Genomic DNA, 24042 nt, shown 5'->3' on the forward strand with positions numbered 1-24042 from the left:
TATGGTCTTATTCGTGCACTTCACCTTTAAGGGATTCTTCAAAATATTTCCCCTTTAAGCGACACGGCGCATGCGCTTGAGGAACTGCAGAAAACTTTTTTTTTTTTTTTGGAGTTCAGTGCTCAACTTCGTAGAAAGTTTTTGCATACAGAAAAAGACGGAGAAAAAACTAAGCACGCCGAAATGGCTTTTCGGAGGCGAAACAAGAGTTATCCGTTCTTCAGCCAGGAGTTTCTCATTCAGAACCACGCCGACATCGTGTTTTGTCTGGTGGTGTTCATCCTGATCGGGCTGATGTTCGAGGTGAGATGAGTCCAGATCTCCCAGTTCTCCCCTTCGTGCCTTTTCTCCTAAAAATGTTATCTGACGGTGGGCAGGTCCGGGGCGACAGCCGTCTGGAGGCATTTTTAGTCCTTCCGAGCTACAGAATCAGACTTCTGTTTCTCCAGATTTGCATGCAGCCTGTATATATTGTATTAGTAATAAAGCCCGACCCGAGCTCGCACTGATGACTGAGCCGCTCTGTGCACAGATTGATTTACTTCTGTTTTTGTGTGCAAATACTCCATTCAGGCGAACCAGGAGCTGCAGACACTTCCCTGTGGCAGTGTGTCGGATTTGTTTCAGATCAGACGCTTCTCTAATCTGTTCCAATGGCCATGTTCTAACGCGCGCTCGTTACAATGTATCGTTCTGTCGTTCCTTTGATTGCCTTGGGAATCACTGTTGCTTTCTTAGTATCGGCTTTAGATCGCAAAGGAAAAGGGGTTAAATATACTTTCCAGCTGCCTGTCTAAATAGTTGCATGTGTAATATTTGAAAAGCAGGGATTGGTAAACTAATAGTGACCGGGGTCGCTTGCAGTTTCATAACGGGTGTTAGTGGAATTTCGGGAAGCAGACATTTTTTAATCGCTGGGTTTCTTTCTTGCATCTAGAGAAATCCGCATCTGTAGCGGCAGTAGGGGGGGTGCGTTATTGCCAGGGCGTCGTGGAGCCTGATTATAAGGATTGTTTCTCTGTCTCATTTTCTCTCTTGACTTTCCCGAAGCAGCCCGAGCGGGGTTGCGGCGGCGCATCGCGTCAGCGGTTCGGTCCTCAGTGCCACGTCTCCATCTCTGGACCGGACGAGGGGTCTCCGTTTCTCTCGCACTGGCTGAGAAAGAGGGACCTTGTGCTGCCATGGCTGCTGTCTTTTTCCAGCACTAATTGAGTAGATCGTTTCAAATCAGACGACATTGGCTTTCTCTTGAGTGCACAGGGCCGCTGTAACTTCATTAACACGATTATGGTTATTCCGTGTATGCAGGGAATTTCAGAGTAATGCAACCTTGTACTACATAATTCCTTAGTTTGTACTTTTTTGTTTTGTTCTTTAAAAAAAATGAAAAGCGATGGACGTCCCATTTATTCCATATAGCAGTGCACCGCAGTCAAGGCAAGCATTACATCTTAAATTATCAACTATATATATCTATCTATATCTCACACACACACACACACACACACACACACACACACACACACACACACACACACACACACATGCCTAAGTATAAAAATCACCTCAGTGAATGTCTGAAGAGTATACCGCTGTCTTGAATAGGGTTTGTTCCTAAACTGTTGCGTGGATTCAATTAGAAGGTATCCCGGGAATTCATGCCCCCGGGGCGCTACTTATGCCGACAAGCCGGTGATTCAGACAGCTGGGTTGTACCTGCAATTGCACTGTGTGGCTTGAATCTTATTGTGTGATATTAGTTGTAATAACACGATTGAGGCGTCTTCAGAACACACTAGCAGTTTCATTGTGGGTTGGTTCATTAAATCTTTTTTTTTTTTTTTTTTTTTTTTTTAAACATCTGCCATATTAAGATGAACACCCCTAAATGTAGTGGAACTAAACTGTATCTGGCCCTGCATGAGGTACAAGGTAATGACCCCACATGCAGCTGTCAGTGTGCTCTGTTTTGTGGTTGGTGTTCTGCACAGCACATATACTGTAACGGTGTTGGTTTGTGTAGGCCAAGGCGGCATGCAGGTGTGCCAGGCCGATTCCGAGGCTGTATGTCACTTCCTGTCTCTGCCAGGTGCCAGGAACTATGAGCCAAACAGACTCAGGTTCTGGTTAACGGTGTCCTGCTCATGTGGCCACAGTCTGACTCTGCTGATCTTTTCATTAATTGGCCACCATTCCCTGGCATCAGAGCGCAAGTTTTATCGGTCAAGCCATGGCATATGTGTAACTGAGCTGGTGAAGGATACACACCCCCAGCAGTAGTCACTACACAGTCTCTTGGGAGGTCTGTGCATTAGAGCTGGACTGCACACATCATTCTGAACGGAAAGAGCAGGGACACCCCCTGCTGTGCTCAAAGCCAGGGTTGCGTGTTCAACGTATCTGCGGTTCGAGCTGCACGCATCACTGCCACGCCAGCTGCACACCAACTCTCTCATGATTTTTGTGATTTTTTTCCTATTTCAGGCGACTGCAAAAACAGCCTTCTTGTTCATCCTGCCCCAGTACAACAGCAGCATTTCCATACCAGGTGAGTCTGTCGCTGCAGCCCTGCCCCTCATACGTGGGCCTCGGGGGGGAGCGCTGTGACTTCCATTCCAAACCTGAGATGTTAATCTGCAAATTCAACTAATTTTCCACTTACCTGAACTGATGTAACCCCCTCTCCCAGGTGTAGTGCAGGAAATGATTTTAAACAGACCAACAATAAACAACCTACTGGGTTATGGCCCCAGAGTACTGACAGTCCCTGTGGGGCTGCTGTCTGTATCTGGGAGACCCGCTCTGGTCCTGCTTGTAACAGCGCCTTTACAATATATCTCGTATGTTTCTGCAGATTTACAGCAGAGTGTTGCTGTCTGAGGGAAGACCAGGCCACACCATGATTATCTATTCACAGTAGATTTTCTTTGGCTCGTACTGGTCTCCCAGACCTGACCACTGGAACTGGGAGAGGTTATGAGGGCTGAGGGTTAGGACTGTGAGAGCGCTCTGAGGAAGTAAAGAGGTCCTGTCGGTTTCATTCAAAGTGACTTGAGTTCTGCACAGACCACTACCAAGAACATATAGTCACATCTCCCTCTCTCCCTTTCCTGTAGAAGGGGAGGTGTCTGTCTATCACTGTGGTTGGAGGGACTGTGTGACAATCCTGTTCTACTTCCTCATTACCATCATCCTCCACGCGGTCGTTCAGGAGTATGTTCTGGATGTGAGTATCTGCCTGCCTCCTTGTAGCACAACATCAGTTAAACAACCATCTGACCAGATAAGACCCCCCTGGAGGCCTAATTGCAGTGACACTTAGTGACATGGCTCGGTGTGACGCTGAGCTTGCTGATGTTTCAGGACAGCTCCCCTGTCATTTCAGAAGGTGAACCGGCGGCTGCATCTCTCCAAGAGCAAGAACACCAAGTTCAATGAGTCGGGGCACCTGTGTGTGTTTCACCTGGTGTCGTCGCTCTGGAGCCTCTACATCCTCATCACAGTGAGCACAGAACAGCCTGGGACACAAGCGCACACATACACAGAAACATACCAGTCAATGGGGAGAACTGCGTAATGTTTTCCAATTAAAAGACTGAGTCTAGGGATGTTGTCCCTCTAACTACCTTCTTATAGTGAAGACCATACCTGCCTGTCCTCACAGCCTCCTCCTCTCTGTGTCTGTCTGTTCTTCCCTGTTCTGCTGCTGTTTCAGGAGGGGTACCTACTGAACCTGAGCAGTCTCTGGGAGAACTACCCTCACGTCCATCTGAGGTAAGCAGTGGGGGGCTGGAGGCACTGGGATTTGTACAGCGACAGCATAGTGAGAGAGTGACAGTGTTTATGAACTGAACCTGTCTCTCCCCTCCCTCCCTCCCTCCCTCCCTCACAGGTTCCAGGTGAAATTCTTCTACCTCTTCCAGATCGCATATTGGCTCCATGCGCTGCCTGAGCTGTACTTCCAGAAAGTGAGGAAGGTAGGACATTACATTTCCTAAGTGCAAACTCTTACTGGGCCGTTTCCCCAGTGAACGAGGTTACAGAGAAGGCTGGAGCCTGACAGGCCTGTCTGTTTCCCTGTGTTCCAGGAGGAGATTCCTCGGCATCTGAAATACATCTCGCTGTACCTGCTGCACATCAGCCTGGCTTACCTGCTCAAGTAAGTGGACGGTGGACGGTGGACGGTGGAGGCAATACACACTGTGGGGGGGCAGGAGACTGACAGACACTATGGGATGGGCGGGTGACAGAGACAACCACTGTCTTGGATTCGTCTGATGAATTAAGCAGTGGTTTTAATTAAACTTCTCCTTTTTTGTTTGTTTTTCTTCCATTTTTAGATTTGATCCTGTTGTTGTTTACATATCAGCTGAAAATAAAGTCCAGAGGCTAAGGAACTGTGAAGAACACAGTCAGCAATGATATGGAAAACAATTAATTGACTGATATATATATATATATATTACCATTTGTCAGTTTAACACCTGAGTAACACACTGAGTCACCAAATTAAAAATACCATGTGAAACCTAAACTATATCTGTACAACAGAAGCATTCATTGGAGTCGTGTATAAACATTTTCAGGGATTTCTTGCTGGGCAATATTGCCTTGAAGCAACTAAAAGGTTTGAGCCCTGACACCCTGAGTAGATCAGATGCATTTGCCCACTGTGACCACTAGAGGACAGAAGGCTATTTATTTTCACAGGACCAAAACTGTCTAGCTCAGCTGGTCTTACTGTAGCTTAATGATCCAGTTTAAACTGTTGTGCAGTACTGGTGCTGTTTGCCGATACATGTTCCCTAACCACGTCTCTCTCCCTGCAGTCTGACGCGGGTGGGGCTGGTACTGTTGTTCCTGCAGTACCTGTCTGAACTGGGCTTCCACGTGGCCAGACTGTTTTACTTCACAGACGAGAGTCACCACAAGCTGTGAGTCTCCGTTTCCAGTGCCCAGATCACTTTTCCTGCTCCTTATTTTACTTCTGAATCATACTGATTAACTATGCCTGCACCGTGTGTGTCTTGTTTCTGTTGTTGCCAAGGATAAAAAAGGCATTTTTATCTCTGATCTCTGTGTTCTGATGTTCAGCTACAGTAACCACATTTAATGTTGCTCTTGGTTTTTCTCATGATTATGCCTGCACAGAGTAATGTAACACATGGAAATCGATACAGTATATTGCAATACGCTAGTTGAGGGAAATCTAAAGCAGCTGTAATGAATGCAGAAGATCTTTAGTACTTCAGGTGTGTTGTGCTGCTGGCTCCAGGGCCCTGTGCCCTATCCTGCACAATGGGGCTGACTGTCCCCTGCGTGTCTGCAGGTTTGACATGTGGGCGGTGGGATTCATCCTGACACGCATGGTGACACTCACTTTGTCCGTGTTGGCTGTGGGCTTCGGACTGGGCCGAGTGGAAAGCCAGGGCATGGACTGGGAGGCAGGGAACTTCAACACTCTGCCACTCAGGTGAGCTGCCCTCACAGCACTTGCAGACTGATCAGTCTGCAAGGCGAGAGGAGGGGTTTGGGGAGGGTGTATATTTGGCGTTTCTTATGCTCTGGTCTGTATCTTTGCTTCTGTGAAGCTCTTTGAGATCTTGCACTATGAAATACTATATAAATGAAACCTCTTATTGTTACTGTTGTGTACACCACTTATATTGGTCATAAATGCAAACAATGTGTCTGAAGGGGTTATTATTAATTATATTATTACTACGAGGCTAACACTCTCTCCCTGCAGGATGGCCGTGCTGCTGCTGGTGTGCCTGACGCAGGCCTGGCTGCTGTGGAAGTTCATCCGGTTCCAGCTGCGGCGCTGGAGGGAGTACCGACAGGAGCAGGCTGCCCGTCGCCGCAGTGCCACCCGCCAGCCTGCCAGGACAGTGAAGAGTGGTGAGCTGGGAGGGGAGGGCGAATGGGGCGCCGCTAAGGGACAGGGAGGAAAATGGGCGGTTAGGGTGCGATTGAGAGACAGAGAGAAAGTAAGATAGTGGAGAGAGGGGGAGTGGAGGAACAGGGCATCGGAGGGATGGAGGAGCATACAGAATGCATACCTAAGCAGTCCAGAGTGAGAGGTGCAGGCCCGGGTAACAGTCTTTTCCTGGCTACCCCTGCAGGACACCATGAGAACGGAGTGATCAAAGCAGAGAACGGTGCCTCGCCTCGTCCCAAGAAGATCAAGACGCCCTAGAGCTGCCCCTGCTGCCCGGCTGTGTGCTCGCGCCTGGACTCGCTCCAACGGAACGGAACAGAAAAGGAAACCGGTTTTGGTCGCCGCGCCCCCCCCCAACTGGACACTGAACACGAGGCGGCCATGACTGCCATCGGGCCGTGGCGCAGTATTGGGAAACGCCCCTGCCCTTTCAAAGCCCCAGACTCTCGCCTTCACCCCTGAGCAGTATTCCTCCACGCTGACTAGCTGCCCCCCACCCCCCCACCCCCTGTTCAAGGTCCTCGAGAGTCTGTGTCACTGATGTCACCCGTGACCAGTGTGTTCAGTGCCAGTGCCTTTACTTGTGTATTGCAGTGGCAAGCACCCTCCTCTTTAATCTTGTTTATTTTTCTTTAACAAACCAAAAATGTGCCCCCCCCTTCTTAAAACTGCAGTGAAGTGACTTGCTCCTGTCCTGAGCTGCCTGGAGAGCCCCACTCCTCGGTGCTATTGGTAAGCTGCCCTCCCTGGTCTCCCAATGTGCCAGTGTGTCTGTGGCCCTGTGTGTAACCTGCCTGAGGGTTTGTGCTCAGAGTGGGTTCAGCTTGGATCCCCTGAATGACGGGAGGCAACAGTGTTGCACACGGACACAGTCATTACTGTAGTGGAGCAACGGGGGCCACTGCAGGACCAACCCCACACCATTGTATTTAATTTTTATAGCATTTGCACACTTGAATAAACCATTGTTAGAAAAAAAAAAACTAAACTGAGAAAACTGAGAATTTCACACACACGCTTCATGTGCTGTAATGAAGTCAAGACATCAGCTGTAGATACCACCACCACCTCCCAACAGCTTTCCTGGTTTATCTCTGGTTTCTGTGTATCTTTAAACCCCCTGTTTCAATGTCGACATTAAACCAATGTATAATAAACAGGATGTATGTACCAAAGTGTTCCACGCTGGTCTTAGCCCTTTTCATTTAAACCTGCCACAAATTTATACCCGTTTAATATATATGTTTGTGAGTGTGTCTGCTCTTGATCTCGTCTGTGTTTTTCAGTCCAGAGATGGACATTATTTACAGCTCTTTAGCCCATCATTACTTCTTATACAGTACCATCGCTGTGGTTCAGTTTAGGTGCCTGAAAGCAATATATTTCACAACATGGTTCAAGTTCACTGGAATTTATTTTTTGTCATGCAGAGGTTTCAATTTCATGGGAAGTCAGTTTGAGGGTAAAGGTCACACTCAGCAGGTCACCTTGTTGACCTTTCCGCTGTGCTGCGAGTCCATAATCCCCCCTGCATCACCGTCCAGCCACACGTGAGATACTCAATTTGAAGTGAGGGCTCTGCTTTAAACCTGAACAAAGATTCCCAGTTTTGTAAAAGCAGACCCTTTTTAACCTTAACACTTGAAGTGAAGTAAAATGTTTCTCTACTAAATAAACTGATGACACACAATCCCCTCCGAATACAGCAAATCAGTTTATTTCAGGCCTTGGCAGAAGGCAATGAAAGTGGGATCAGGATATTGAGAGATGCAGTGAAGGGGGAGAGGGGCAGAGCACAAGTCCAGCATGGCGGTGTTCCTGTGTGCTGCAGCTGTGTGTTTAAACTGTCTGGGGTTCATCTGCAAAAACAATATGAAAAAATAGAAAAACAAATAAATGGGGCTCCTGTGCCATCTGGAAACAAGCTTAATGGCAGTTGGACAGTTTTCCCAGAAGCCCTTTTCTACACACACAGCAGTGTCTCTCCATGCTTACTCCTCACATATTCATAGCACCACCCATGGTTTTAAAGATTAAAAAAACACCCAAAAGTGAAAAAACATAATTTAATGTTGTTAACCTAAATTGGCTCTCCGTTCCATGTGAATCCAAATTCAATACAGAAAGTAACAGCATATAACAGTTATTGTACCTAAATAGGAATTCTGTGTATGTCTGTAATGCTGTGAGAGCTGAACAGTAAGCTGTACTGCTGGGACTGGAGACTCACCGGGCTGGCTTTGGTGCTCAGGCATGTCCTTTAGCTTCTGGCGCAGGGAGCTCAAGGTCTCTTCTGGGATGTGCTCTGAGATCGTCTCCAGATAGTTCAAGACGTACCTGTCGGCGTCTGTTAGTATGAAACGATGTCCGAAAACTAAAGAGGGAGAGACAGACAAGGGTATCACACTTAGTTTGTCCACTTATGAATAAACACACCAACATTTGGCTGCCGCTCCTCAAGACTGATTGGAAACAAAAGTGACAGCTGACCTTTAAACACTTTCAAAACATTGTATAAAAAAAGCATATTTTATTTACCTCAGAACCATATCCATTTGAATCAGTTTCAGTCTATGTGGGCTGATGTTAAAATACAGTAGAATAAAACAAAGCCTCAGAGATGCCGGAACTCATTAAAACACAGTTTTGCTGCTGACAGGTGGGCGAGTCGTCAAAACACAAAACGCTATCAGCAAAGATAATGCAGACGGGGAGAATGGACAACAAAGAGTCTTTACTCTCAGAGACTGACTGGTCCCTGTGTTTCAGGTGTAAGGGATGGAGTCTACAGCTACTACACGGTGTGAGCAGAGGCCTACCCTCCACCCTGGCTCCGATGAAGAGGTCCGCTGGGCTATAGTATATGGGATTATCCATGGTGCTGCCCGGTTTGGGGATGCGGGCCTTTTCCAGGAACTTCCCCCCGATGATTCCAGAGTTCCGGACCGGCGGCTCAAAGATGCTGATCATGTCGTTTGCCAGGTAGTAAGAAAGGACGAAGCGACGGCCGTTGTCCTGGGGGTTCTGGGAGTCCTGTGGGGAGAACAGTGCTGGTCAGCTGCAGAACACCTGGCTGCAGTCTAATGAACACCTGGCTGAAGGGAAAGGTTCCAGGGATACAACAAATGTGATAGTCAGAAATTAGGAAACAAGTGTCTGTGGAGAGTGGAAAACCGCAATCTACTATAGCAACCGAGATATAACTACGGAAGTTAGCAACAAGCTCACTTGACTTCTGAATTGGAATAGGATGCTTGCTTCACTAGTGAGGGACATACATTAGCAGGTAACACTGGCACTGTGTAGCCTATGTAAGTGGATACTATTGTCTGTTGTGCGTTGCTTAGGAACTCTGTCCCCAGCAGGCTGTGAATGAGCTATAACCACACTGCAGCGAAACAAACACAATGTTTATTATTAAGCTTCTTCACCTGTCCAGCTGATGCCAACAATAACAGAAATCACCTCTACAAATGAAGACGAAACTAACAGCTGCCTGTCTATCCCTCTCTCCCTATTTGCAACTGTCTTCGGCTAGGCCTCACCAGTCTGGCTTCATATCTCAGCACTTTGTGGTCATTCTCCAACATCTTAATCAGGTCCTTCTTCGGTGGTTCGGGGATGAGAGACAGGCAGTTCTGCAGTGAGTCCTCCAGGGAACCAAACCCATTGTAGGGAGGAATGTCCTGTGTGCAGAAGAACAGGAAATCACAAACACTTTCAGTCTGATTAGAAGGGACTGCAGGCTGTCTGGTCTGGAGCTGTCAGTTCCTATGGGGGGTAGGGGTGGCTGCAAAAAATCAGTTTCATTGTGTCTCAGCAAACAGGTGAAATAACTAAACCCCCCCCCACACTGAACTCACCATCTTGGCCTCCTCGCCCTGTGTCTTGTTGACCTCGAGGGGCGCCGGATGGGTCTCCCCCAGTTGCTCCTGGTAGTAGTGACGGGTGAACTTGTCACAATTGTACAGGAGGAAGCGGTGGCCCATGATGGTGATGGTCTCTCCGATCTTGAAGTCCCTGGGTGACAAATACTCCCTCACCTCCTGGTCTGAGATCTCCAGCACACATGTGGGGAAGGAGTCTGCAGGAGAGGGACAGCAAAGTGCATCACACCTACATTCACCGCTGCTCCCAGCTATAAACACGTGTGTGTGTGTGTGTGTGTGTGTGTGTGTGTGTGTGTGTGTGTGTTTTACTTGTCTCCTCACTAGCAGGGGCGTGGGTGTGTTTGGGCACCCTCTGTCGCCTCAGTAACACAGGGAAGGGGTCGCGGCCACTGTTGGGCTGGTGGACCTCACGGATCTCCACAGAGTCATCCACTAGGTAGTACTGGACAATGACCGCCCGCGTCTCCCCATACAGGCTGTCCGAGTGATCCCACATCGCATAGAAACGTAGGACCTGCAACACAGAACACAGGCACGCTGACACACTGAGCACAGGCATGCTGAGGAACTTAGCACACAAGGCACACTGAACTGTGTATGTACAAAGTTGGCGTCAGTACCTTGCGGTCCATGGTGAGGAACTGCCTGAGTCGGTCAAAGTCAGACGGGGTGACGTAGGAGCGCGGGGGTTGGGCACGGCGCTCAGTGTAGGGGTCAGCAGGGATCTCCTCTGGCTCGTTCAGCTCCACCCCCTGGCTCTCCAGGAACTCCTGCAGCAAAGAAACACATTCTGTTACAGAAAATAAAAAAATATGCAGTTATCCTTTCTCTAAGTCACAGTGTCTCAAAGTGGCTTAATGGAAATGGAGTAAAGTTCAACAGTAACAATACATCAGGAGTCATAAAGCCTGCTACCCTGAACACCTGCAATCATTGAGAGTGACCAAAGGCTGTTCTATACCTGCGTGAAGGCGTCGCAGTGTGTGAGGCGGTAGGTGGTGCCGTACATGCACAAGTCTGAGGCCCGGTTCAGGTCGGTCCAGAGGTAGTGATCGCCCTGGTCGTTCTTGGGCAGCCGCTGCCTCTTGATGAGCTTCCCCTGGGGCAGCCCCGAGTTCTCCTGGGCCGGCTCCACCACTGCCATGCTGTCGTCTTCCAGGTAGTAGAAGACAACCACGGGCCGCACACGGTACTGCTCGTCTGGCGACCCCAGCACCTCTTGCTGGAAATACCCGTCGAAGCGCAGCACCTGGGAGAGCGTGGGGTGGGGGGAATGGACGCCTTCAGTTCTGCACAGTCAGTCTCACTTTACTGCCAACATTAAAAGCAATACTCAGTTTATCATGGTCTCTCAATGAGTTTTTCTTTATGTTTCAGTGCTTGGAATTGATTGCCTAGTCTTGCTTTTGGGCCTAACAATAAATAAAATAATAATCCATGTGGATCTGTGGGTGTGAGCTACTACCAGAGACCAACTACATGTAGGTAGTCCACGAGGCTGTCCCTGCAGGGGAGCGTACTGCAAAGTGAAGAGAGGATAATGTACCTTCTTATCGAAGGCGACATGTGCAGGGATGAAGTCTGAAGGGGCAGAGGGGCGAGGCTGTCCGTAGGTCAGTGTAGGATACAGGCTGGCCAGCTGGTCCAGCTCAGACTGGGAGAGCTGGTTGGCCAGGAGGGGGTCCTGTCCAATGCCAACGCGGGGCCGGCGTGGCAGGGCGTAACCGTTCTTGTAGTCCAGCGTCTGGGAGCGGTGGAATGCAGACTTCTGCAGGACAGACACGGGAGAGCAGTGTAGAACAGGGCTCTGCATAAAGCTGACTGAGCTGAGCATTATCTGCCAGCATCATACTTTACTCATTGGGGTTAAAGTGGCACAACAGCACCGATCACGCAGCTTCCTGATCAAGTACAAGCTCAGCTGCCCTGGCAGAAAGCTTTGTGTTTCTGTGCCTACTCTTTATACCTGCTCAGTGCAGCTTGTTTTTACAGGTGTATTCAATCACACTGCACTGGAGAGCTACCTGCACTGATACTGCACGTTTCAGACAGGTAACAAACTTGTGCCCCTCATCTCCTCTCTGGAACAATTTGAATTCCTGTTTCTACAGACATGTTCATGGATCGAGACTCACGCTTTTAAGCCAAATTGAATGCATTGTATTATTATATTTACTTTTTTCTATTATTTATTTAATGTTGGTATTTTTACATTTGCCTGAGAAGATTATTAGCGCCACAGAGCCACCACGTTAATACGAGATATTGTAAAACTAGAAAGTAGATGGTAGGAATAAGTAGTGAGAATTACAAATATAACAAAAATATGTTTGAAGCATATTTCACCACAACTCAAAATATTTAATGCAACTTGCAGTTTTTTTCTAATTGTGTTTATTTCCAAGTCCATATCATTAAGTATAACCCCTGCCACTAAACGAATACGTATTCTTGATCCTCCTAAATGATCTGAATCTCAAAGCAAACTTCTCTCATAACAACGCAATCATTATTGAGAAATAATGCATTATCTCGTATTAGCGCAACAATCAGGCTATTGCGAGATGACATTATCTCGTATTATAGCAATACTGAGTTTTTTCTCTGGGGCTCTAATACGCTTCGGCGCTGTTGCTCGTTTTGGTTTAGACGACACCGCAACACTGCTAATGCCAGGTAGTCCAGCACATATTCAAAAACATACACTGATAGAAAAACAAACATGCACACATCAACACAAAGTCGGAAACGCGTCCACTGTCTCCACAGAGGTTATAACCAAACACTACACTGGCGCTTACCGCGGGGTCCGGGAAGCTGTTCCCGGGGAGGAAGGGCAGCCCGTGGGTCCGGTGGAAAGCCATGGCTGTGCGGTGCCGTCAGTGCGTGAAGCGCCGTCTGAGCAACGGTCGCTATAGCGACTGTACACAACGCGCCAACAGCAAAGCGGCGAACGCGACATTAACAAACACACGCTAAATACATACATAAATGTGGAAATTAAAGGATTCATGTCCATGTATTTATTTAAACATTCTATGTTTTTATTTCCCCCGTGTTTTTGTTTTTAATGTTGGCATGGATAGTCCTCCATACACTGAAGGGTCTGATCAGAAATTCTGAAACAGGCACATATGACAATCATTTGTGATGCCATTGCTACACTGAACAATGCAATTGCTTCATTTTGTTGAAAACAAATAAACGTTTGTACATGCCTGATTAATGGTAATATGCATTTCAAATCCCTGACGGTATGTAACCTCAAAATAATACTGGGGAGTGCATGTTTAGAATTGCCTTTAACGCTTGGGTGACCCCAAACATCTTTTTACTATTGTGTACTGACTAAATACATAACCCACACACAAATAAAAACGTACTAAAAATGTAATTAACCTAAAGTGCGTTTCCATTTAGAAATGCTTATCAGAGCCTGGGCAGTTAGAGCTGGCCAGTGATGTTCTGTACTACTTTAACACAGGTTGCTTATTTGGTTACTACTCATTTCCAATACAGAATATAACTTGTAAACAAAATATACTTTTAAATAGGAAAATCTTGTAATCATAATCTTTTGAAAGAAGAATACAGTATTTATGATTAATGCATTTTAATAGCAAATGTACAGGAACAACACATTTAAAACACATACATGTGGATACAAGACAGCATAGGAAAAAATACAGACTGGATGGAATCTATTAATGTGATCATGTTTAAAAATATTTCAGTGTTAGAGATACAAAAAATAAAAATAAAATACAGTGGCTGTTAAAAACCATAAACAATCCAAGTTATGCTGGTATAGTCCATAAAACACCAAACTGTATTAAAATGTTTAAAAAGTTCAACCCTTGAGAATATTTTGTTTTTTGTCGTGTTTGTTGTTCTTATATTACAAAAAAACATACATCACATATGAAAATGGAGATAAAACTTAACTCCCGTTTCACTTGCTTTATGTACTTGAATCTCATGTAGTTTGCCCATGGAGTAAATCTAACACGTCCTACTACCAAGTGAAAGGAGGAGTGGCTGTGTAGCTGTGCGTGCCAGTCTAGGCACGCTCCCCACGGATGCGGCGGGCCAGCTGGATGTCTTTGGGCATGATGGTGACTCTCTTGGCATGGATGGCGCACAGGTTAGTGTCCTCAAACAGCCCCACCAGGTACGCCTCACTCGCCTCCTGCAGCACATTATGAAGAACACACCTGAGAATTACTTTTGCTCTACACTGTTCGCCAGGGACTCAAACAGCTGTTTATATACACTCACCTAAAGGATTATTAGGAACACCATACTAATACTGTGTTTGACCCCCTTTCGCCTTCAGAACTGCCTTAATTCTACGTGGCATTGATTCAACAAGGTGCTGAAAGCATTCTTTAGAAATGTTGGCCCATATTGATAGGATAGCATCTTGCAGTTGATGGAGATTTGTGGGATGCACATCCAGGGCACGAAGCTCCCGTTCCACCACATCCCAAAGATGCTCTATTGGGTTGAGATCTGGTGACTGTGGGGGCCAGTTTAGTACAGTGAACTCACTGTCATGTTCAAGAAACCAATTTGAAATGATTTGACCTTTGTGACATGGTGCATTATCCTGCTGGAAGTAGCCATCAGAGGATGGGTACATGGTGGTCATAAAGGGATGGACATGGTCAGAAACAATGCTCAGGTAGGCCGTGGCATTTAAACGATGCCCAATTGGCACTAAGGGGCCTAAAGTGTGCCAAGAAAACATCCCCCACACCATTACACCACCACCACCAGCCTGCACAGTGGTAACAAGGCATGATGGATCCATGTTCTCATTCTGTTTACGCCAAATTCTGACTCTACCATCTGAATGTCTCAACAGAAATCGAGACTCATCAGACCAGGCAACATTTTTCCAGTCTTCAACTGTCCAATTTTGGTGGGCTTGTGCAAATTGTAGCCTCTTTTTCCTATTTGTAGTGGAGATGAGTGGTACCCGGTGGGGTCTTCTGCTGTTGTAGCCCATCCGCCTCAAGGTTGTACGTGTTGTGGCTTCACAAATGCTTTGCTGCATACCTCGGTTGTAACGAGTGGTTATTTCAGTCAAAGTTGCTCTTCTATCAGCTTGAATCAGTCGGCCCATTCTCCTCTGACCTCTAGCATCAACAAGGCATTTTCGCCCACAGGACTGCCGCATACTGGATGTTTTTCCCTTTTCACACCATTCTTTGTAAACCCTAGAAATGGTTGTGCGTGAAAATCCCAGTAACTGAGCAGATTGTGAAATACTCAGACCGGCCCGTCTGGCACCAACAACCATGCCACGCTCAAAATGGCTTAAATCACCTTTCTTTCCCATTCAGACATTCAGTTTGGAGTTCAGGAGATTGTCTTGACCAGGACCACACCCCTAAATGCATTGAAGCAACTGCCATGTGATTGGTTGGTTAGATAATTGCATTAATGAGAAATTGAACAGGTGTTCCTAATAATCCTTTAGGTGAGTGTATATACGATATAGATATATACATACATACACACACACACACACGTATAGTGTAGCGATCTGGTACTTATGTGGCGGGACTGCAGGATGTTGGGTGTCTCAGATTTGTGTGTTAGGCGTGGGACAGGTCATTTGGGGGTCTGATGCATCAAGTGGAAAACTGTTTTCCGGGGTCGAAGGTTAAATCCACACGGGAGCAGGGGGCACTGTGACTGGGGAGCCGGTCACAGGTGGGGTGAGGCAATATACAGGGGTACCATAGTTCCCACCTCAGAGAAGTAGCTAAGAGAGAGACTGAGCTCAGTGTGCCTTTGTTCATTGTGTTTTGTTCTGAAAAATAAATATGTTGCAGGAACCCTGGCTCTCTCTATTTGTTGTTTTTGTCAGGGGTGGAACAGTAGCAAAAAGCCTGAAATGCTACTAATATAGAACTAAAAACAAACATCAGTTATTCGCCTGAATATTTTTGTTTTGTTGTAGTAACACCTTTAATGAGTGAAGTACATCCAGGGTAAAGAGCTTAAAGTCTGAGCAAGTCTGGGAATATGATTTTGTTCTAATCGTATGCCATTATTATATTGTGTTTTATATTTTAAATCTATGTATATGTACTATATAATTTATTTATTTTTTCTTAATTTTATTGTGCTGCTGGTTTTGTGTATTTTATGCAAAGGAATTTGGGTGCTTGCTGGCATGAAAGGTAATACATAAGGAAAGTATTATTCATATATTTGTATTAGTGTTATTCCTATTATTCCCTGTGCATGTCCCCTCTCTCCCAGTACACGACAGACTGCCCACCTGCAGGGCTCCAATGGCGGCTCCCTGGAAGCGCAGGTCGGTCTTGAAGTCCTGGGCGATCTCGCGGACCAGCCGCTGGAACGGCAGCTTCCGGATCAGCAGCTCAGTTGATTTCTGATAGCGCCGGATCTCTCGTAGAGCCACCGTCCCGGGCCTACAGGACAGGACAGGACAGGAGAGGAGAGGACAGGACAGGTCAGAACGGGATGGGTTACTTCACACTGGGCACAGAGTCCCACAGACAGAGTCCCACAGTGACCTGTAGCGATGGGGCTTCTTGACTCCTCCAGTAGAGGGCGCACTCTTGCGGGCAGCCTTGGTTGCCAGCTGTTTCCTGGGTGCTTTGCCTCCGGTGGATTTGCGAGCAGTCTGCTTGGTACGGGCCATGGTGCTCTACTGTCACTCTTGCGGGGAGAAGAGACAGCAATGAGCCTCACTGCTTTGATCATGACATTACAAAAGTATGCATCAAAAGAGTAACTAAAGATTTAAATATCACAAAAGCATGTAACAGTGTAAGGAACTGTGTAGCAGTGTAACGCTTGAATGGGTGCCAAAACAGTTTTATCATTTCCACCTTTCCTACTGCGCCTGCTCTTTAAACTGGAAGCACATTCACAGCCCGTTTCCATAGGAAGGGCAACACTACTCTGGTAAACCCGTTTTTTTCCATTTGGACAAAACTGATAAGTGTTCAATGCTCAGACAGAAGTAATTGAAGACCTGGACGACACCGTTAAACACACTAGAAGCGCTTATTTATGCAGCACAGAGCAGGCGGCGCTTCATACTGCAGCCTGAGCCGCACAGCCGACGTCATTACGGCGGGATCCTTTACCGAGAGATCACGGAGGGGGAAGCTGCTCAAACACACACCGCGCTTTCTAGGTGTCCGTTTGTGTGCCTGTGTCTTTAACCAACATGGGTATATCTTCTTTACAATTCGTTGTTATAAAGCATGCAAAGTGTAATTCAAACAAGCACTGGAGTTGAAAACACATCTCGGTGACATCACACACTAGATTAGGCTCGCATTGCCGCTGCGCAGATTCCCGCAGGCCTGCGCGGCTCCACCAATGGGATCGGTGGGATTCTGCAGACCTGCGCAGACCTGCGGAAATCTGCGCTACAAGAACACGACCGAGCTCCACACTGCGCCGTACTAAACACGCCCCTTCAAATATGTTGCACGCAAATCATAACATTTAGTGTATTGGTTTGATGCACAGTATTAGAAAATACCTAGTTCAAGTGTCAAGTTGAACAGCGTAAATCCGGTAATTTCGTCGCTTTTGCGGTGCATTGTGTGTTGCCAGCCTCAAAATAAAATTATAAAGTAGATGCATTTTAATTGTCTCTCTCTTCGTTTGAAAATGCATTATTTTCTTCATTATCTCAAATTAATTTGTACGGCCTGCAGATCATCTCGGATTAGGACGAAAACTGACAATACATTACAAAAGGAAATACTGCAGCAACGACAATTTTGAAAATAATTAAATGAATACACAGAAATGAATGGTTTACTCAATAAAAGAGACCACTTTCGACAGATCATAATGACAGGTGTAGTTTTTAAAATGTTTCTGGCTTGTTTTCCGTTCCCCCATAAATCCCCACGTTGAAAGCCACGGTTAGATGAGATCAGACAAGATGGTGTATAAGGTTGCAACAGATAGGCGAAGCCAACATTAAACCGCTGGATCAAGAAGGGTTTTTTACTCAAGTATTTCTCATTTTATTTCAAACACGGACAAGAGAAGCGCTTTGATCGGACCGACTTCAACTTCCCGCACCGCCGATCTCCCTGGACCGAGAGCCGCCACCACACGCACTGTCAGCGCCAGGGAAATAAAGCACAGAAAGAGAAAAGATGCTCCATGTTGCTGCAACGACTCAAAAAAAATACCTTTTACGTTATTTCCCCCTTAGATTTTCCTTGCAAAACTTCGTTACATTTGCAAAGTTGCCTATCAAATCGACCCCCGCTGCTTCCGCAACGCTTTCAGATACATTTGCATTCTCCTTTACAAACATCGGTGCATGCAATTTATTTCTGTTTCAAACATACCTTTTTTGAAACCCCTCTGCAAAGCAATTCCTGAAGAGGTTTGGTTGCAAACACAATTGAAAGATGGCTGCCAGAGGGCTATCCCAGCCAGCTCCACCATCACAGCCAATCACACACAAAGAAGCGAGAGGCTCCGTACAACTGTGTGTACAAACATTGCAGGCATGCCGCTGAGAGAGGGGGCGGGAGGGGGGCAGACTTACAAGCATTTTATTGAACGAAAACTCACGCAGTTAAAGCACAGGAGAACTCCAGAGCCTTTTAACAGAAGAAACTGCAGCTATACAGAAACAGTCTGTGAAAAGAATAGTCAATCAGCTAGAACAGGCAACCCACTGATGTGCATCACAGTTAGCTACTTCGGATTCAATAAGCAGGAAGGTGGTCTAGACTCTAGCCCAACCCCCCAAAAAGTAGCCAGAAAAACACACACACACACCTCAAGGTGTAAACACAGCATGACAATTCACACACTCAACTGACTCTCTCACACCCGCCCTCAACACAATACATAAGCACACACCCACACATATAGAGTTTTCTGCATTGCATATATCAATGCCTTCAAATAACCAGTTCATAGGGTTCAGTGATACTGTTCTTTCTCCTGCATTTTCCCAGTTTCCTCTTTATGACCACACGTAGAGGTACACAGCTCTGTCAGGTGACAGGTAGATACTGTTATTTTTTATTGTTTATTTCTCTCTGTATCTGTAACTGTAAATATTATCATCCTAGGTGATTTACATGGTTTTACATTTGCTAACTTTTTTTTTTTTTTGCAACTGGCGGCTGCAGTACTCAAAGAATCACACAGATGGCATTGTTGTGCTTATTATATAAAGGTATTCCCACATTATCTAACCTGAGTATTTTGTGCAGCTTGGCAGACACTTGCACGTATTTCCAAAAGGCCAGTGTTATTTTTTTTATCATGTAATATAATATATATAAAATATACTAAAATGTTGTAAACCCACAAACATCCCCAGATTGACCATTTATTCAGTTAGTATCTAAATAAAAGGATACAAAATGAACCAAGAACAATTATTTTTACTTTTTTTTTTTTGCATTTATTTTGGGCACAAGTCTCAAATTTGGTCTCATTTACCAGCCTTTGGTCTATCATACATTCCACTCCATTTAAATACAAAAGCATCTCCAATAGAACTCAGTGGTGTGATAAATCTGTCACCGTCAAGCCGCATTGCTGTGTATAATCACCACCTGGAAAAGCTGTAAAAACTGCAACAAAGCTGCTCTAGGGCATTCCTCCTGGACAAACAGAACCAGAGACATCCAGCACCCTGATTTTACTGTGCACCTGTCATGTCAACCAAGAAAGAGTTTGTATCAATCAGAGAGGTGGGAGGAGAAGAGACACAAACGGAGGAGAGGAAGGGCCAGGAGAGGAGAGGAGAGATGAGGGGAGAAGGGAGAAGGGAGAGAGGAGAGGGGAGGAGATTATGTGTGAGCCACTGCAGAGCCTGTAATGTGCTCCAGGGAAATTACCTTTGTTCCCAAACATATTGAGGACCAAAAAGTAGAAAGTTGTGTTTGTGAGTTGTGAGTTATGCATTTTATGTGTTTTGTAGGCACAATGTTCTGCTGGCACATGTTATCCTTGATTTTTCAGGGGGTTTGTTCTCCTATTTCTAATTTCCACATTCAAATACCACACAAAATCCCATGGGCTCTGTTCTCTGTAGTCATGTGACCCTGAGGTGAAGGCTGTGATCAGTTTGGAAGGATCTCTCCCATCCTTTAACTGTCAGACCCAGGGAAACCCATTCGAAGTGCAAGCCACCTTGAAGTATTGCCAGCTACACAACAACCCCACAGCGCAGGAGTCAGCTGTCCTTGGTGTTGGTCAGTCACAATTTGTTTTGTTTTTAAATAAAGCACTGCTTCTCTTTCCTTCTGTACACCCATTGGATTCACTCCATTAATCTCAAAACCTCGTTAGAGTTTCACTGCCTAGAATAAGAATACAGATGTTCTTCATTGTCCCAGATCATCTACAGTCTTAGTAGCAGGTTAAGGCACATCATTGTGCAGTTTCAACACACAATTAGTTTAACCTCTTTGAGGTTTTGTAACTGAATGTTGACACATCTCAAGCAATGTGATAATAATCTTCTTAGAAAAAAAATAAAATACAAATTATTGTACAATACAAAATACTAGGATTTTATCCCTGAGGTGCCAGTCAAAGCTTTGCCACTGTATAAAAGTATTTCATAACATAAAAACAACTATTAAATATTACAATAGATTTTATAAGGGCTGAGATGAATTCAGATCTTTTTGGTTCAGAATGATATTGTTTCTAATGTGGTCAATTTCTTCTCTTTTATAAATGATCCACTACAGTCTGAAATGTAGGTCTTCAGAGTCTCGTTCTCATTTCCACACACTGTCTTTCCTAAATTATGCCACGGGCCTTGTTTAGAGTACTGTGGGCCCAGAGCGTCTGCAGTGACCGTGATTATCACGCCCCGGTGTCCCATGCTGACGGGAGAGCAAGACTCCATGATCTGTTCACCCATCCATGCATCACTTGCGCAGTAATAAGTTAGAAATGTCATACTTTCACACCTCAACTCTTAAACCTCATTAAGAACACAAAAACACAAAGGCAAATCGGTCAGTGCTGCGTATCGCCGTTAGTTTTCCTCCAAAACGGCCGTTGCATAAACAGTGCTTCACTTCCACAAGTCTGGTTTCAGCTGAGCTTGTCATGCTGAAGAGCTTATTCTCACTGCAGAGGCAATAGTTTCCCCACCCGCTGTGCAATGTCCCGGGCCTGGCGAGCTGCGATCCACAGGCACAGGACAGCAGCTGGCCACCACGCTGCGGCACCCTGGCTAGTAGTAGCGGTTGAGGCTGCGCGTGCCCGGGATGTCAGGCTGGCCGTTCATCCAGATCTCGCGGATGATCCTCTCCCGCTCCTCCAGCCGCTGCGCGCGCTCCAGCTCCTCGGCCGAGGTGAACACGTTCATGTTGAGCGTCCTCTCGAAGCGCCTGTGCCGCCGAGCGGACAGGTCAGAGGAGGAGTCCCAGTCACTGTCGCTGTCGCTACTGCCGCTGTCACTGTCTGCCCTGCGGGGCCGTGGCTGGGGGAGGGGTGTCCTGCAGTCGGTACGGCAGGAGATCTGCACCACCAGTGCGCATAGAGTGAGGACCAGGCCCAGACACACGCCGCCCACGAAGCACAGTGCCGCTCGCTCAGGGTGCTCTGCAAAGACACACAGGTTACTGAGTCTAGTGCAAATACACAGGGAGCTGCTGTCTTATGCGGTTTTCCCACAGTAGCCCACTGTCGGTGCCCTGCAGTCAATATCCATCTCCGTTTCTGCATACTTGCTGTGTTGTTCATATCTGTCTTTTCACATCAGCAGAAAGGAAAGGTATTAGAAGTGACAGTTGTGATCAATGAGACACTTTTGACCAGAAGGGACTAACAAGGCATTATATGAGGCACCAAAATAGGCACGAAACAAAGGAAAGTGAAAGGGAATGAGTTTTGAAGGCGCACAGGTCTGAGAGAGCAGGCTGTGTCTACACACTAGAGTTAGTGTGGAGTTCAGAAGGATCTTATCTGCTGTCAGATCTGTGCAGTTGATTGAGGCTCTGTCTGCGCCCCATGCCAAGAGCGCACAGACAGACCTCAGCGCGCACCGCTGCCTGAATTCTGTTTGTTTTTCTTTCAACAACCTGGGAGGTAAATTAAGAGAGGAAATGAAACGAGCGCATTATTTTACCAGCTGCTTCTATAACAGGTGATTGATGACAGTTATCTATGGCATATCTGGACTAGAACGCCTGACTTGGATAATGCACTTTTATTGAACTAAAATAGACCCTGAAAACAAAAACAAAACAGAAAAAAACAAAACAACTACATACCTGTCCTTCTGAACCGTGTGGTTTCTGGTATTTTACAACAATGTGTTTTTGTTCACAGATCTCGTTTCATGTGGGATTGGTGCAGGTGTCTCGGGCGCCGCTCTCACCTGAGATATAGGTGTAGGCCGCCATCACATTGCTGATCAGAGCCATCTGTGTGCCGACTGCCCTGGACTCCATGGTGTGGTTCAGCATCGGCTGCTCTCTGTCATCCGCAGGCTCCCACAAGGGCTTCTGTCCCATGGAGTAAGAGCCGGACTCCCTGACCCTCTTCTTCTGTTGCTCTGTACATTGCACCAAGACATCAGCACAGTCACATCTCACAGCCCAAAGGTAGGCTGCGCTGCTGTGTTTAATCAGAGGAGCTCTGCTTGCATTTAAAGGTTGCAATGGGATGTTTACAGCAAACTTCACCAGTAAATTACGACTCAGATCAAAACACATGCAATTAGATAAACTAGAATGAAATACTGCTGACCATAGTCCTGCAAAAATAGTGCAGCTATGCAGTAATTCAAGGCACCGTGTAATTACCCACTTAACGCATTTAGAAATTGGTATGAATTAAGTCAGCCAAAGTTTGTTATGAGAGGAAAGCAGTGTTTATCAATCATATTTTGTCCAGAAAATAGTTCTAATTATTATTGTTATGTCCCAGATAAAAAACAAAGCAATTTTTAAGGAATGCAGTGGAATAGCTACAGATATATTTGTATATATATTTATGCATTTGTTGGATTATCACATTTTAAAATCCTCTTTTCCTTCAGCAAAATACTTTGTTCTAATAATGCAAACCTGCCTGTTTCCAGACTTACAAGCATTGTCTTAATATTGAGAGATTTCTGTGAGTTTCATAGTTGCCCTTCTGCTGTTGTGTGCAGTGGGTGAGAGTCTGTCTAGGCTGGGTGGCCACAGTGACAGAACTGGGTAGAGAGGCAAAGCTGGGCTGATGTATTTTTCCTAAATCCAAAATACCCAATTTATGTCCCACCCCACCTCCAAACTGCGGGGAAGAGTTCTAAAATAAATCTTTACGTCAGGAAAATACTTTAACATTTATTCAGTTTGTTTGCTTCTTTTCATTTTCCCACATTATATATTCAGGACATGATATTCTTATATCCACTCTTTCAGATACAGATTGAGAAACCTTCGGCTGTGGTCTGGATTTAGACAGAGGGGGTGGCAGGGACTATAAACAGCGCTCAGTTCTTTTTAATTCTCAGACAGTGTACATAAATGAACTAAACATCAACATGTAGGATGGCTGTCGCCCCCTTCTAGACCTCACAAGAAGGGGTGACCCCTCCCTCCCAGCAGCTCCAAGTGGGAGCGTCAGGAGCTCCAGATCACACCCTGGCTCCCGGCCGCAAGTGTCGCAGTTAATCAGACGACTGCTGTTCGTACAAGATGTTCACTCTGATAGCTCAGTTCATCAGTCCCCGCAGGTCTCCTTCCAGCACTGAAGCATGAGCTCTCTGTAGCACCGCAGCACAGGTCTGACGTTTATTAAAGACCCACACCTGAGGGTCAGTTACACAGGACGCTCTACACATTCTTAATGTTATATGTTTGATTTGGCAGCATTCAATGATGCATTGAGTACGGCCAATTCCATATGAAGAGACTTTGTGCATAATAGTTCACCCTCAAACTCTCATAACTGAAGCCACTGCTTTATCCATTGCTGATATAATACTGCTGTTAAACATTTGTTTTGTTCAGTAGGACAGTGACTGTTTACATATTTGTTAATATTCTTTTTCTTTTTCTTTCCAGTGCTGTTTCCACTGCTGGATGATTGTAACACGTTGGTTGAATCGGTTGTGATTACCCTGATTCTCACTGTGTTTATATCTCACTGCCCCTCCTGTGAGGGGGTGGGACTGTGACAGCAGGATATATTGCTGTGCAGTAACATGCTCTTACA

General features: G+C 46.0%; 4 protein-coding genes across 9 annotated transcripts in view; 1 reads left to right on the forward strand and 3 right to left on the reverse strand.

The window, feature by feature from the left end:
• The first annotated feature begins 101 nt into the window (after window positions 1-101).
• Window positions 102-7121, forward strand: tram2 (translocation associated membrane protein 2). Of its 2 annotated transcripts, XM_066698705.1 has the most exons (11): window positions 102-303; window positions 2485-2548; window positions 3117-3226; window positions 3386-3502; window positions 3716-3774; window positions 3893-3977; window positions 4089-4159; window positions 4830-4934; window positions 5330-5473; window positions 5750-5901; window positions 6126-7121. In XM_066698705.1, the coding sequence occupies exons 1-11, from the start codon at window positions 184-186 to the stop codon at window positions 6197-6199; spliced, it is 1101 nt and encodes a 366-aa protein (XP_066554802.1). In that variant the 5' UTR covers window positions 102-183; the 3' UTR covers window positions 6200-7121. The 2 variants fall into 2 exon arrangements, with proteins under 2 accessions (XP_066554802.1, XP_066554810.1); XM_066698713.1 differs by lacking the exon at window positions 3386-3502.
• Window positions 7122-7636: 515 nt separating this feature from the next.
• efhc1 (EF-hand domain (C-terminal) containing 1) lies at window positions 7637-12735 on the reverse strand. 2 transcript variants are annotated; one of them, XM_066698656.1, is made up of 10 exons: window positions 12633-12735; window positions 11378-11599; window positions 10793-11080; window positions 10452-10601; window positions 10153-10345; window positions 9805-10025; window positions 9487-9627; window positions 8761-8974; window positions 8172-8315; window positions 7637-7800 (listed from the first exon to the last, which is right to left on the reverse strand). In XM_066698656.1, the coding sequence occupies exons 1-10, from the start codon at window positions 12693-12695 to the stop codon at window positions 7781-7783; spliced, it is 1656 nt and encodes a 551-aa protein (XP_066554753.1). In that variant the 5' UTR covers window positions 12696-12735; the 3' UTR covers window positions 7637-7780. The 2 variants fall into 2 exon arrangements, with proteins under 2 accessions (XP_066554753.1, XP_066554744.1); XM_066698647.1 differs by having other exon boundaries at window positions 10141-10345.
• Window positions 12736-13427: 692 nt separating this feature from the next.
• On the reverse strand, window positions 13428-18321 carry LOC136744034 (histone H3.3A). The gene is made up of 4 exons (XM_066698725.1): window positions 18198-18321; window positions 16386-16530; window positions 16127-16280; window positions 13428-14020 (listed from the first exon to the last, which is right to left on the reverse strand). Exons 2-4 carry the CDS (start codon window positions 16511-16513, stop codon window positions 13892-13894), a joined length of 411 nt encoding a protein of 136 aa, XP_066554822.1. The 5' UTR covers window positions 16514-16530; window positions 18198-18321; the 3' UTR covers window positions 13428-13891.
• A 2129-nt stretch (window positions 18322-20450) lies between these two features.
• Window positions 20451-24042, reverse strand: part of eva1aa (eva-1 homolog A, regulator of programmed cell death a) — a 52501-nt gene continuing 48909 nt past the window's right edge. For all 4 annotated transcript variants that reach the window (XM_066698666.1, XM_066698683.1, XM_066698692.1 and 1 more), the window contains 2 exons: window positions 22217-22393; window positions 20451-21438 (listed from right to left, as the gene is read on the reverse strand). In XM_066698666.1, coding sequence (XP_066554763.1) covers window positions 21068-21438; window positions 22217-22393 — 548 coding nt within the window. In that variant the 3' untranslated portion in view covers window positions 20451-21067. The remainder of the gene's footprint in view (window positions 21439-22216; window positions 22394-24042) is intronic.

The sequence above is a fragment of the Amia ocellicauda genome, chromosome 1, assembly GCF_036373705.1.
Source record: "Amia ocellicauda isolate fAmiCal2 chromosome 1, fAmiCal2.hap1, whole genome shotgun sequence".
NCBI lineage: Eukaryota > Metazoa > Chordata > Actinopteri > Amiiformes > Amiidae > Amia > Amia ocellicauda.

Excerpts from the sequence above, each read along its gene's own strand:
- tram2 (XM_066698705.1), top strand. The coding sequence starts at position 184 with ATGGCTTTTCGGAGGCGAAACAAGAGTTATCCGTTCTTCAGCCAGGAG. Across the intron at positions 2,549-3,116 it reads CAGCAGCATTTCCATACCAG|AAGGGGAGGTGTCTGTCTAT; the intron begins GTGAGTCTGTCG and ends CCTTTCCTGTAG. Across the intron at positions 3,503-3,715 it reads GCCTCTACATCCTCATCACA|GAGGGGTACCTACTGAACCT; the intron begins GTGAGCACAGAA and ends CTGCTGTTTCAG.
- efhc1 (XM_066698647.1), bottom strand. The coding sequence starts at position 12,695 with ATGGCTTTCCACCGGACCCACGGGCTGCCCTTCCTCCCCGGGAACAGC. Across the intron at positions 11,600-12,632 it reads ACAGCTTCCCGGACCCCGCG|AAGTCTGCATTCCACCGCTC; the intron begins GTAAGCGCCAGT and ends TCTGTCCTGCAG. Across the intron at positions 10,602-10,792 it reads ACTGCGACGCCTTCACGCAG|GAGTTCCTGGAGAGCCAGGG; the intron begins GTATAGAACAGC and ends TCTTTGCTGCAG.
- LOC136744034 (XM_066698725.1), bottom strand. The coding sequence starts at position 16,513 with ATGGCCCGTACCAAGCAGACTGCTCGCAAATCCACCGGAGGCAAAGCA. Across the intron at positions 16,281-16,385 it reads AAGAAGCCCCATCGCTACAG|GCCCGGGACGGTGGCTCTAC; the intron begins GTCACTGTGGGA and ends CCTGTCCTGTAG. Across the intron at positions 14,021-16,126 it reads CCGCCATTGGAGCCCTGCAG|GAGGCGAGTGAGGCGTACCT; the intron begins GTGGGCAGTCTG and ends AATGTGCTGCAG.